This window comes from Hippocampus comes, unplaced genomic scaffold (genome assembly GCF_001891065.2).
Source record: "Hippocampus comes isolate QL1 unplaced genomic scaffold, H_comes_QL1_v1.1 scaffold345, whole genome shotgun sequence".
Classification (NCBI taxonomy): Eukaryota; Metazoa; Chordata; class Actinopteri; order Syngnathiformes; family Syngnathidae; genus Hippocampus; species Hippocampus comes.
Genome location: NW_017805538.1, coordinates 1,340,916 through 1,353,914, shown reverse-complemented (window position 1 = coordinate 1,353,914; position 12,999 = coordinate 1,340,916). Strand labels below are relative to the sequence as shown.

At 44.0% G+C, this 12,999-nt stretch overlaps 3 protein-coding genes across 4 annotated transcripts in view; 1 reads left to right on the top strand and 2 right to left on the bottom strand.

Moving 5' to 3' along the window:
* cpb2 (carboxypeptidase B2 (plasma)) overlaps positions 1-4,236 on the bottom strand; it is a 4,945-nt gene extending 709 nt beyond the window's left edge. The window contains exons 1-9 of the mRNA XM_019878394.1: positions 4,106-4,236; positions 3,929-4,004; positions 2,869-2,993; positions 2,458-2,566; positions 2,265-2,366; positions 1,953-2,054; positions 1,768-1,878; positions 1,596-1,686; positions 617-819 (exon numbers count right to left, since the gene is read on the bottom strand). Of these exons, the coding sequence (XP_019733953.1) occupies positions 617-819; positions 1,596-1,686; positions 1,768-1,878; positions 1,953-2,054; positions 2,265-2,366; positions 2,458-2,566; positions 2,869-2,993; positions 3,929-4,004; positions 4,106-4,176 (990 nt within the window). The 5' untranslated portion in view covers positions 4,177-4,236. The remainder of the gene's footprint in view (positions 1-616; positions 820-1,595; positions 1,687-1,767; positions 1,879-1,952; positions 2,055-2,264; positions 2,367-2,457; positions 2,567-2,868; positions 2,994-3,928; positions 4,005-4,105) is intronic.
* A 529-nt stretch (positions 4,237-4,765) lies between these two features.
* alg11 (ALG11 alpha-1,2-mannosyltransferase) lies at positions 4,766-8,866 on the top strand. 2 transcript variants are annotated; one of them, XM_019878532.1, is made up of 5 exons: positions 4,766-4,871; positions 5,549-5,770; positions 6,732-7,103; positions 7,169-7,734; positions 7,807-8,866. In XM_019878532.1, the coding sequence occupies exons 1-5, from the start codon at positions 4,837-4,839 to the stop codon at positions 8,088-8,090; spliced, it is 1,479 nt and encodes a 492-aa protein (XP_019734091.1). In that variant the 5' UTR covers positions 4,766-4,836; the 3' UTR covers positions 8,091-8,866. The 2 variants fall into 2 exon arrangements, with proteins under 2 accessions (XP_019734091.1, XP_019734092.1); XM_019878533.1 differs by lacking the exons at positions 4,766-4,871; positions 5,549-5,770 and adding exons at positions 4,897-5,181; positions 5,836-6,424.
* A 1,068-nt stretch (positions 8,867-9,934) lies between these two features.
* The window catches only part of raph1b (Ras association (RalGDS/AF-6) and pleckstrin homology domains 1b), a 44,585-nt gene continuing 41,520 nt past the window's right edge, over positions 9,935-12,999 (bottom strand). The window contains exon 19 of the mRNA XM_019878517.1: positions 9,935-12,999. This exon is cut by the window's right edge and continues 2 nt beyond it. Coding sequence (XP_019734076.1) covers positions 11,450-12,999 — 1,550 coding nt within the window. The 3' untranslated portion in view covers positions 9,935-11,449.

The window sequence follows — 12,999 nt, the reverse complement described above, 5'->3', positions numbered from 1 at the left end:
TTGAAAAAGTTAAAATCCAAAAATGTGTCCCAAAAAAAAAAAAAAAAAAAAAAAAAAAAAAAAAAATGGTGGGGAGAGGACTGGATGGACTGTTTATTTTGCAAAAGAACTTGAGGTACCGAATTTATTTAATGACACGTTTACCAATCCGCTGCAACCTTTGCAGTTAGTAAAGGCAGCACGAGCTGAAATGCTACGTATACTCTCCAATATTCCCCCTGTGTTCAAGTCACTGTCCACACCAAATTGTGATGGTGTGCGCCACGTCCAGTCTCTTGTCAAAACCAGGAGGCCACTGTCTTCCTATTGTTCAATGTCGACAAACCAATGGAAGATGACGTAGGACATGTCACACGATGCGTCAAGATGAATAAAAATTCAGAAGTACCAGACTTTCGTCATCGTGATCGTGAAGCGTCTTAAACCCCTCACGACCACTCGTTGAGTATGTCAGACTACACCGGCTACGATGCATCACGAAAACTCAAAATCGGCTGTGAGGTACGACGTTTCTCTGTGACATGTCGGCCGGAGCAAAATCAGGATGCATTCATGTCGTCTGACATCGGCTTGAATAAAACTGTGCCTCTGTCTTGCGCTGGGGAGAAGTTCTCACCAGCTCATTGTGGTTCTGGGCCTCATCCAAGGTGCAGGAGTATGGGAAAAGCAGCATCTGAGAGTAGGCGTGAATGCTGAGGTAAAGCTCGATGGTGTCCTTCTTACTGCGCAGAAAGTTGGCTACGGCCTCCGATTCGGGTTCCGATTCAGGGAAGGCACCACAGTAGATCTCACTGCAGGGATCATTGGAGGCTCCCTCCGCTGGTGGTCAAACACAGGCCTCAAATCCAAGGCTTTTGAAAACACTGTACAGCCTACACAGACCGACAATATTTTTTGCACCCTTCCATTCAATAAATAAACTGAATAAACTTAAATAATAAACTTAGCTTGTAGCAGACGTGTGCACATTTTCAGCATGACGTCTTTGATCCACTGGTGAAAGGACACTTTGATTATCTCTTTCATCTATGACTGCTCCAAACACCCAAGGATATGCAGGAAAATGGTTAAGATTGCACGACTGTCTGTGTCGTATATGTTGTGTTGTATTAGTTTGTCATTTTATGTTAACTGTTCTGTTGATGGTGGCGCGGGCACCCGCAGCGGCTCCTCTCTCTCCTGTGGTTGAGAGGAAAGAAATTTCATCTGTGCTGTATGTGGCACATAGAGCACATTTGACAGTAAAGTTGACTTGAACTTGAACTTGAACAAAATCCCAGTGGCATAACTGTTTTCAAAAACAAAACAAACCAACTTTGGACATAAATGATGGTTTTGATACTTCATATTTTGTTCTTTGAGGGAAGCAAACATTCTTCGGGCTTTTAATGAGAGTTGTGTGTCCAGGCCAGTATTATTATTATTATTATTATTATTATTATTATTATTAGATTTTTAAATTAATCTGTTCAGGTATTAGTTTCAAGTTACTTCAGTAACAATTTTTAAAAATTAAATTTCTTTTTTATACTAGAAGGGTGCCAAGAATTTTGTCCACATGTGTACGTATGTGTTTGAGCCTAAAGGAGACTTACTGCACCAGTTTGCGTCAAAGTTCCTGTTAAGGTCAACACCAACACAATAGCTACTTGGGTGGATTGATCGGCTCTTCCTCCACATTCGGTTCTGAGCCACACAAAAAATATGCAGAGTTGAATTGAATATCTTCGATAAATGATTGTCCACTGCTGCCGGATGCACTTTTACCGTAGTCCATGTGTAAAGGTACCCGTCAGGATTCATCACAGGCAGGATGTAAACATCCATGTTGTCTAAAATGTCAGTGATGTCCTGGTTTTGCTTGTAAAAAGCTAAGGACTGCGGAGAACAGAACATCCCATCCAAGTGATTTCTGGACCAACACACAGAATTTACAAACCAGATGTACTCACATATTGTACAAACCACAAGCAGAAGGCAGGAGAGATCCACTCTCTGGCGTGGATCCCACAGTCAATCCACAAGGCTTTCTTATTCTCACTGTTCAGTGAGATCTGAGAGTGGAATAAAATATTGTTACTATTTTATCAGGATGATACTGTTAAATGTTGGGGAAAATCCACACATTAATGGTGTCAAAAATTGGAGGGCCAAAAGCTAAACCAAGTTTCAATTGGATAGGATCCAGCATCATGTTCAGAAACTCATCTCTATGCCTATCTGATCAGAGTTGTTGCGTTTGATTAATAGTTGAACATGTGCACCTTCAGAGCGTAGAGCGGTCGTTTCTCAAATGAGGAACCCAGAAGAATGGTTTGGATTGTGTTTGGGTTGTCCTGGGCGGTCCTGTTGATCCAATAATAGATCTGAAAAGCAGACAACAACAACAACAAAAAAAAAGAGAGCAGGTCATTCCTGCCTAATGAAGGAACCCAGTGTGTGATGGAAGCCATATACATCCTCTAGGCTGTGATATTGCTCATAGAAACTCGTGGTGCTTCTCGGGTCGGTGGAATCGTTCCTCGTCTGCATTTCAATCAGATGATTGGTGTTGTCCAGTAACACTCTTATAAAAAAAAAAAACACACACACAGATTGACAAAAGCAAGTGTGTGTGTGTGTGTGTGAGTGTGTGTGTGTGTGTGTGAGTGTGTGTGTGTGTGTGTGAGTGTGTGTGTGTGTGTGTGAGTGTGTGTGTGTGTGTGTGAGTGTGTGTGTGTGTGTGTGAGTGTGTGTGTGTGTGTGTGAGTGTGTGTGTGTGTGTGTGAGTGTGTGTGTGTGTGTGTGAGTGTGTGTGTGTGTGTGTGAGTGTGTGTGTGTGTGTGTGAGTGTGTGTGTGTGTGTGTATGTGTCTGTGTGTAGACGTACTCATGTGCTATGTTATGTCGCTGCAGCAAAGCCTTGACTGTGGCTGAGCTGTTTGCAGGAACAAAGAGGTGAACTTGAGTTTCTTCTTGGATGTACTGGGCATCGACGGGCTGCCACAATGCGGTCTGTGGACATGTCGCACGGACACAATGCAGGAGCGGAAGAAAAACACAGCAAAATACAGTCCCCTTCAAAAGTATTAGAACAGCATGGTCAATTAATTTCTTTTTGCTGTATACCGAAGACATTTGGATTTCAAATCAAAAGATGAATACAGCTATGAGACAAAAGAGCTGATTTCATGGTATTTACATCGAGATCTGTTAAACAACTCAGGACAGAGTACCTTTTGTTTGGAGCCACAAGTGAGCAAAAATACTGGAACAGTGACTGATGGGTGTTTCTAGTTGCTTTGGTGTAGCCTTAGGCTTTTAAATTCATTGCTTAAACATGAAATACTGTAGTGCTTGTTTTGTGCTTTGGATTTCACATGCGCACAAGCAATTTGGAATGTTGTAAAAAAGAAAGAAACTGATGTACATCGAACAAGTTGGCCAAGGGTATCAACAGCAGTTGATTGTGAGAGCTGTAAAGGAACACCCGAAGACAACAGCCAGTGACATCACTATACAGGGCAGGGGTGAATGTATCACAATCCACTGTTCCAAAAAGAGGTGGCAGTCAAGGCCTGGAAAAGTATTTCAAATGAAGAATGCAACCGTCTGGTAAAGTCAATGGGGTGCAAGCTTAATGTAATTTTTGCAAGTAAGGGTTATGTCATCAATTATTAAATATTATTTTCCACTATAACATTAATAATGTCTCTTCATATACTTTTGCTCACTTGAAAAGTAGATGGCTTCAAGAAACAGGGCTCTGTCCTGAGTTGTTCAATACTTCTAAATGTAGATCATGTTAATGCCATGAAATAAAAGCTGAAATTAACTTTTTTCTCACATTCACCTTTTGATCTCAAATCCAAATGTTTACAAAAACAAAGGAATTGACCTTCTCGTTAAAATACTTTTGGAGGGGACTGTAACTGACGAATCTATTCTACCTCATATTGAGTGGAGATATTCTTCACAATCCCCACTTGTTCTGGTGTTGTTGGTGTGATTGACAGAATTTGGTCGCTACCCACAAAAGAAAATAGAAAACAAACATAGGCCTAATAATTGGATTGACATTCTGCTATAACTGTTACCTTCATCACACACACAAAAATCTAACTTACTGTGTTTCAGTGCAATGTCCCATCTCGGCGAGGTGGCCCATTAAAAGAAAGCAAATCACAAGTGCCTTCATAATGGAACCAGTGCGAATGACAGACGTTCGTTCAAACTGTAAGGGTAGGGAGCTGTTATTGATTTAAGTGTTTATTCAGAAGTTAAACTTTGGATTTTTTCAGAGAGGAGGGGCATAGATCAATCCGTCGGGCTATAGGGAGCAGACCGCTAAAATCCTGCTCTGGAAACACATTTAACCATATGGAAAACAACAAAAATTAATTTGGACATTATATTACCTTTTGACGGTGAGGTTTGCGAAGAGTCACAAAATTGAATAAATACATCCAACATTTGAATAAATAAAGATAACATTTTAGTGAAATAGTGAAACACTGAAATTGAAATAATTAAATTAAATAAACTGACAAATAGTCGAATACTGAAACAATTCAATAGTGAAGACAAATTACTGCGCTTGGCTGGCAACCAGTTCAGGGTTTACCTCACATACTCGCTGGGATAGGCTCCAGTAAGCCCGCGACCCTTGTGAAGATAAGCAGTTCTGATAATGGATAGATGACAGTTCTTTTGTTTTAATTTGACACTCATCAGCACCAGTTATACAGTAGTTGTGATGTAGTTATACATCCTCACCTATAGACGGCGCTAATCAAGTGCCGCCACAACAAGTTGAAAAGATGACGCGTGCAGTTTGGTGTCTGTGTCTGTGGGCAAAATGTCGGCGCACGACGAACTCGTTCTGTGTCTGTGGTATGTATGTACGCCGGTTACACTCTACACACATTTTTTTACATGAAAAGATCTTAATCGACTTTATAAACCTTTTCCATTTCCGAGATTTTCTCGCAGCAGGATTGTTTTTATTTTCGTTTGAGTGTAAAAGCTAACCAGTGTACATGAGCCCACGCTTTACGACGGGAGTTTGCGTTCCCATGGCGACGACGTAACGCACCAGTAGTCATAATTATAGTTAATATTTGAAATGAAAATTCACTTCTTGCAAGTCTTCTAGGCCATAAACACAAAACGAATCACCCTCGTATCTGCGCATCTCCTTGAGGTGCTGTAGATGGCACTGTAGATACACGTGGGTTGTTTTGTTAGTTGTTCATCGTATTCACATTGCGTTCGCAGAGAGGTTATGTGCAGTTTTTTTTTCTTACGTGTATTCATTCCAAGACTTGGGTTTTATATTCCCCATTCATATACTCATAATCTAAATAACCCAAATGAAGCGTACAGTTTGCAATGCTGTATGAAAATATTGCAACAGACTGAAATGTTTCTAAGATAACTCATACACTGTGCATGAGAGTGACAGCGCATTCATTACAGTTCTTAGTGTGATGCAGTATATTGTAACCCCACAACCACAATGACAGACATATTGTTTACCTGAGTGTTTATGTTCGGCTACTGTGTTGTAGCTTCCTGTGGAAGGTGCTCTTCCATGTGCTGTTTGTATGTCTGCTTCTGATTGCCGTGTTGGTCCTGCTGATGCTGGCAGTGCGTCTGTGGCTGAAAGGGAAAAGGAACAGTCGATACGCAAGGACCAGACGTCAGGCAGTGGCCTTCTTCCACCCCTACTGCAACGCTGGCGGTGGGGGAGAGAGGGTGCTCTGGTGTGCGATCAGGGCTCTGCAGCGAAGGTACGCTTGACGGATTTTTCTGAATTAAGAATCAGAATCATCTTTATTGGCCAAGTATGTATGAGGTGCTGTAGATGGCACTGTAGATACACGTGGGTTGTTTTGTTAGTTGTTCATCGTATTCACATTGCGTTCGCAGAGAGGTTATGTGCAGTTTTTTTTTCTTACGTGTATTCATTCCAAGACTTGGGTTTTATATTCCCCATTCATATACTCATAATCTAAATAACCCAAATGAAGCGTACAGTTTGCAATGCTGTATGAAAATATTGCAACAGACTGAAATGTTTCTAAGATAACTCATACACTGTGCATGAGAGTGACAGCGCATTCATTACAGTTCTTAGTGTGATGCAGTATATTGTAACCCCACAACCACAATGACAGACATATTGTTTACCTGAGTGTTTATGTTCGGCTACTGTGTTGTAGCTTCCTGTGGAAGGTGCTCTTCCATGTGCTGTTTGTATGTCTGCTTCTGATTGCCGTGTTGGTCCTGCTGATGCTGGCAGTGCGTCTGTGGCTGAAAGGGAAAAGGAACAGTCGATACGCAAGGACCAGACGTCAGGCAGTGGCCTTCTTCCACCCCTACTGCAACGCTGGCGGTGGGGGAGAGAGGGTGCTCTGGTGTGCGATCAGGGCTCTGCAGCGAAGGTACGCTTGACGGATTTTTCTGAATTAAGAATCAGAATCATCTTTATTGGCCAAGTATGTAGAACACACAAGGAATTTGTCTCCAGTATAACACACTGCCTTAGTATTATAATAAACAGGGACATGACAAATAAGTATGGAAGGACATTCCGTAATGTAAGTGAACCGAAGTGCGGTGGTACCACCCAGTGACAACTGTAAGACAATGTGCACAATATCAAGCAGAGCTAAAGTGATCAGTGGTAGAATAAAATACTATAACAGTTGAGAGTTAAATCAACTATGTGCGTTTCACCTGTCTACGCAGGTACCCAGATATCGACATTGTGGTCTACACAGGCGACCTGGGCGTTTCGGCCCACGAGATTGTGGATGGAGCACGGCGCCGATTCAACATCGTGCTTCCTCGGCCGATTCACTTTGTGTTCCTGAGGCTGAGACTTCTTGTAGAGCCCAGTCTGTTCCCTCACTTCACCCTGTTCGGTCAAAGCATCGGCTCCATCTTCTTGGGATGGGAGGCGCTCACAGAATTTGTCCCTGACATTTACATCGACTCAATGGGATACGCGTTCACTCTGCCACTTTTCCGCTTCCTGGGAGGATGCAGCGTATGCGCTTACGTCCACTACCCCACCATCAGCACTGACATGCTGTCGGTGGTGAGAGAAAGGAACCCCAGGTATGCTTTTACTTGTATAATACAGATGAAGCGGTGACCCTAATTATGAACTATTCTCGTCTCAGGTACAACAACCCAGGTTACATTTCTGACAGTCTGTTCCTGAGCGCCGTCAAAGTCGTCTACTACTGCCTGTTTAGTCTACTCTATGGCATGGCCGGCTCCTGCAGTGACCTCGTTATGGTGAACTCCTCCTGGACACTTGAGCACATTCTGTCACTCTGGCAGGCGTCTAACCGCACCAGCGTGGTCTACCCACCCTGCGACGTCAGCGCATTCCTGGACATTCCTCTAGAGGAGGATGAGGAGCAAAAATGCCACTCGATCATCTCTATCGGGCAGTTCCGGCCTGAGAAGGATCACCAGTTGCAGATCAAAGCTTTCAAGAAGGTGTTGGATCGGCGAAGGGAAGCCGCAGTGGGGAGGGAGACCTTGAAGCTGATCCTGATTGGAGGATGCAGGAATCATGAGGACGAGGATAGGGTACTGATGCTGCGGGGGCTGTGCCAGGAACTGGGTGTGGCCGACAGGGTGGAGTTTAAATTGAACATCCCCTTTGCGGAGTTAAAAAGAGAGTTGGGCGGGGCCACTATTGGACTGCACACCATGTGGAATGAGCACTTTGGGATTGGTAAATGAGCATCACTGACCTCTTTGTTTGTGAAATGTGTTGACCACTGTGTCGTCCCTCCCCCGCTTTCAGGTGTTGTGGAGTGCATGGCGGCAGGCAAAGTGATCCTTGCCCACAAGTCCGGTGGTCCCAAGCTTGACATCGTGGTGCCTTTCGAGGGAGGCCAGACGGGTTTCCTTGCCGGTGACGAGGACAGCTATGCTGAGGCCATCGAGGAGATCCTAAGTCTGGCGCCCTCTACTCGCCTGCAGATACGACGCAATGCTCGCCAGTCAGTGGCTCGCTTCTCAGATCAAGAGTTTGAAGTGTCTCTGCTGGCCGTTTTGGAAGTGCTGATGGGGACGCTTGAACGATGAAAAGGACTGCATGTTTTGGACTGTATAGATGCAATTTGCGACTGGAGCCTTTGAAACGTTGCACTTGGGGACATTTACGGGACATTCCGAAAGCCTTGTGTTCCAACATTTGTTATTTGTATTATTCCTATTTACCACAGTTTCATCCCTACGGTGACGACTTAACTCAATGCAAGAGTAAACTTATAATTAAAGTAAATATTTAAAAAGAAGACCTATTAGACATAAATCTCACTTCCGAAACCTCAAAACCACATATGTTGGGAGCACTTCAAACCGAGGAAACTTGTATTGGAAACTTCAGACCCTGTTTGCACCATAACAAATGCGGAATGAATCAAAGGAGGACCAAATAATTTTTCAGTGCGCTGTATACTGTTGGACTGAATACTTTCAGGTCAACTGACAATGGTTTGTATGGATGGAAATGACTTTTCACTGGAATTGTACATAAACATTCAACCCTGAAGGAAATTCAGACTGATGGTGTTGAATGAAGCTTCCTCCCGTGACCTCGGAAGTAAAAAACAAAAGCAACCATACATCAGGAACTGTTGGAAAATACTTTGTGCAAAGTGAAGTTCTACCACATTTGCAAATGTTCTCCTGTCATGGTTAGCGTAAGTTGAATTGGCACAATCAATAATGCTGGACAAAAGTTGAGAAGAGTTTCAAGAGTTCAGGGGGCACAGGAGGCGTTGCGAATGGGATGAATGGGTCCAAGCAGTCTTTTTGTCAAACATCAATAAAAGAATACAATGATTTGCAAATCATGATCAATCTTACTTTGTGATTACGTTACAAAAGCAACATATTTAATATTCAAACTGATACACTCTATTGTTTTGAGCAAATACACCTTACAATGCACAAATAAGTAGTTTGTGTGCACACTTCAGTATTTGGTGTGCATAAATTAGGAGTTCGTGCGGACAAAAATCGTTTTTTTTTTCAAATGTCATATCTGGGGGCTGCATCGTGTTCCTTTGATTCTTTGACTTAAAAGTTCTTCATTCACACTGTCTTAGAGGCAGGCTGTGTGTATTTATTCCCTCGTCATTATAGCAATATATTGGGTTGTTGATTCCGGAAATAGCCGGACGTGATACGACTCCTGCGTAGTAGCACTCTGCTATCACACAGCTTTTGATCTCTCAGGACACACGAATGTGCCGTATTATTTTATATATATTTGTTTTGCTGGTTAAAGTGTTTTTTTAATATTGTGCTCTGAGATAATGTTGATTAGTTTGAATTCATTATTAGTTATTGATTATATGTAATTTTATTGTTCAGTATCGTATTGTTTGACATGGTCAGTCAAAAAATATTTATAGTTAAATTAAGGATTTTATTTTATTTTTGAATTTCAGATGCACTTTAAATCTTGTCTGTTACAGTTACTAAAGCTATTCTTTGTTGTAAGTTGGTCCATATTTCTTTTTTATTCTCATACGTTAATAAGGATACAGTGTTATGCAAAGGTGTACTTATAACAATTTTATAGACAAATGATACTATTTATAGTCGTGTGTGGGGGCGCGAGATGTTTTCCTCTTCCTAGGGGGGCATGACAAAATAATTGAGCACCACTGCTGCAGACTGATGATATAACAGAGAATCCGGTATTTTTTTCAAAATAAAAAAATGTTTCAGATTCCGAAATGAATAAAATGGAAGGAACGTAAGTTATTTATTCTTTCTGTGCGGCCCGGCACCAAATGACCCACGACCCGGTACCGGTCCGGCGGTTGGGGACCCCTGTTCTAGGCCATAAGAATTATGACATAATCACAAAAATGAGGAAACCTATACTACGGGCTGAATAAATAACTCAGGACAAATTCTGGTTCGAACATTTATATTGTGAATTTCGGTTTATAAGGAAGGACACATTTAATCAATTTGCAACCATTTAGGCCCCACATGAGCACATCAATAACTTACACACAGAACTGTAGCAAATATCCTGTTAAGGATAGATTAAAAAAAAAAAAGAAATACGCCACAACCATGTTGGTTAGAATAAAAGAGTAGCACGTTGAACCCATTTCACGAGGATCTTCTTCTTTTAGGCTTGACCATGTGAGTTTAACAGTTTCCACTGGTCTTTATCATCCCTCTTAAATAAAAGCCAATCTCCTTCATCTTTACTAGTGATGGACATATAAATGTCATCCTGACACATGTTAAAATGTTGGGACAGCGCAAGCACCCCAATGAAAATGAAGGCATTGCTGCAAGCAGTTAGGCTGAAGACTTTCATGGCACCACAAAGAATCCAGATACAACAGACCCACTAATCCGAGAGCAACATTCAAGTCTTATGTGACCCTCACATGAATTTAATGTTTCCATTGATGATGTACTTGATGTACTGTACAGTATCCTGTGGAGTATCCTTCATGTGGACGAATCCAGCCTACTTCCTGGATTGTTGCGATGTGACATGGCGGATGGATTGGGGGCAGGGGGGACAGCAAGGAAGCAGCAGCTGCAGCAACTGTACAAATGGACTAAAAAAAAGAAAAAAATAATATGGGGGGGGGGCACTCCGCAACAATTTCCTTCCAATTGCCTTGAGAGGTCCATGGAAAATTTTTGCATGAGTATTTTCCCCCAAGTCTGCAGAGCGTTCAATCTCCCACCTCCCCACAGTGTGCAAGACTTAAAGAATAAGGCCTCCTTCTTTGCTTTTGTCACGGGATACGACCATTTATAAAGACAGCACAAAGTTTTTGCAGATTTTACGCTCTCCATTATGGACATTGTGTGGATGTGAGCCATTCATGTCTCACTTCCAATGTACATTCCATAATCACATCTGACCAGATCTTTATTGATCTTAATATAAAAACACTTCAATTGATCATTTAAATAATTTCACACAAAAGCAAACATGCCCGATTCTGCATAGGCCTCTTACTCATGTACATGCATGTGCTCAATGCATGTTCGTATGAGTCCCACGCAGCAATCATACACATGCACTAGCATTTACAACCTGAACAAGGTCCGTTTTTTCCTTTCCAATATGCAGGAACAGAAAATGGTACTTGGTTTGGGTCCAACATGAATCTAGTCTTATTTCCTAAATTAATTTGTAATTTACTTCAAATGCTTAATGCACAAGATTTATCATTATGAGTTTGGGAGAGTTAATACTTCATGTTTTACTTGGCAGTAGGATCGAAGCTACATGCTAAGAGAGTCAATGTTGAAAATCCTGAGAATTTGAAAAACGTGAACCCTCGCTGATCAATTAGCTTTTGGTATGTACAGTACAACAGCAATTTGTTATTGTGCTCCCAAACAGGTAGAGCAATAGTGTGTCATTCCAAAACTTTTTTTTTTCACCACTACCCAGTAAGCTTGGTGGCATCCCCCCGTTTTGGTGGGGCAGGTGGGGGTCCTCGTCGTAGTGTTGCATAGCCTGAGATGTTCCCGGACAAGTAGCCATCATTTCCTCCATTGCTTTGCTTTCCCTCTTCAAGGAGCAGCTCAGGGGGAGGCGGCGGCAATGTCATGTCATCCATAGTCCCAGCAGGGTCCATTTTGCCTTGCTTACCCACAGACTTTCGCTTGAGCGTCTGGTTCAGATCCGCAAGGAAGTTGGGCTGGCCTGAGCTGCCCTTTGGTGAGGTGGGTGGAGGTAGCTGTGGTGGTGGCGAGAGTGGTGGCGGTTCTGGCGTAGTGTTGTTACGGCGCACAAGTGTCGGTGGAGGAGTCTTTTTCAGGGAGCTCTTTCCCCAAGTGGAGTTGTTAATAATAGAGACTGGTGGGGGAGGAGGAGGAGGAGGAGGAGGAGCTTGAGGCTGGGGGTTCACCACAGCTACTCTTGGAGGTCCATTACTATGAGAATCGTTCCCAGGAGGAGGTGGAGGCGGGAATAGCTCAGACGGTGGCGGCGGAGGAGGGAAGTAGCCACACTCGGCTGGCGGGGAGGGGAAGTCGCCGCCGGATTGCTTCGCCTGGCTGACTTTGGCCTGAAGACCCAAGGGCAGGTTGGCCAGGTTCAGCTTACCGGGTTTTGGGGGTGCACGGGGTCCCGCTGAGGGATCCTTTGACGGAGACCAAGTTGAGGCAGTGGTGGGGGATTGGGAGGATGAAGGGGTGTTAATCTCCGGGGCAAATTTACTGAGAAGGTTCCTCCTGGATTCTTCATAGGACGCAGTAGAGTTGGACTTGATGCTGGAGTTCCTCTGGGGGGCCGGAGGAGGTTTTTTACCTACTAGGATGGAGGGCGACGTCCTCACAGGTGACCCCATATTTCCAGGGGGAAGGGGCGGGGGTGGTGGAGTTGGACAAGAGGCAGGGGGCGACGGAGCCGGTGGCGCTAGTGGTGGGGCAGGAAAACCAGTCCTGTTGACTTGAACACTGTCCGGAGGGGGTGGGAACTCTGAAGACTGTACCTGTTGACTGCCAGCAGGCTGCCATTTTGGTTTGGACTTGACTGCGGGTGGGGAGAGGGGAACTTTGGGGTTCTCCGTGTGATTGGCTACTTGGGTTGAAGCCCCTGGAAACTGACTTGCGAGCTGTTTCACCAAAGACGACACGGGGGGCGTTCCTGTGGAAATAGGCGGGGGCTTTGACAGACTGTGCTGCTTGGGAAGAGTCGGTGGAGGCTGGTGGTAGGTGGAGCCTGTTTGGAGACTGAATTGCTTCTTGAGGGGCGCAGGCGGAGGAGGGGGTGGCGCGGGTGGCAGTCCACCCGTGGTGGCTGGTGGTGGGGCAGGTGGGAAAGGAGAGACAGGTGACACAGGTTTGGGGGCAGTCTGAGGAGCAAATCCTGGGGTAAAGGATTTGGGTGGTGCCGGTGGAGGAGGTGGGAACTGGGCCGGTACTGGGGGCTGCTGGGGAGGTGGTGGGGGTGGGGGCGGAGGAGGCGGTGGAGGTGGGGGTGGAGGTG

Excerpts from the sequence above, each read along its gene's own strand:
- alg11 (XM_019878532.1), top strand. The coding sequence starts at position 4,837 with ATGTCGGCGCACGACGAACTCGTTCTGTGTCTGTG. Across the intron at positions 5,771-6,731 it reads ATCAGGGCTCTGCAGCGAAG|GTACCCAGATATCGACATTG; the intron begins GTACGCTTGACG and ends CTGTCTACGCAG. Across the intron at positions 7,104-7,168 it reads GTGAGAGAAAGGAACCCCAG|GTACAACAACCCAGGTTACA; the intron begins GTATGCTTTTAC and ends TTCTCGTCTCAG.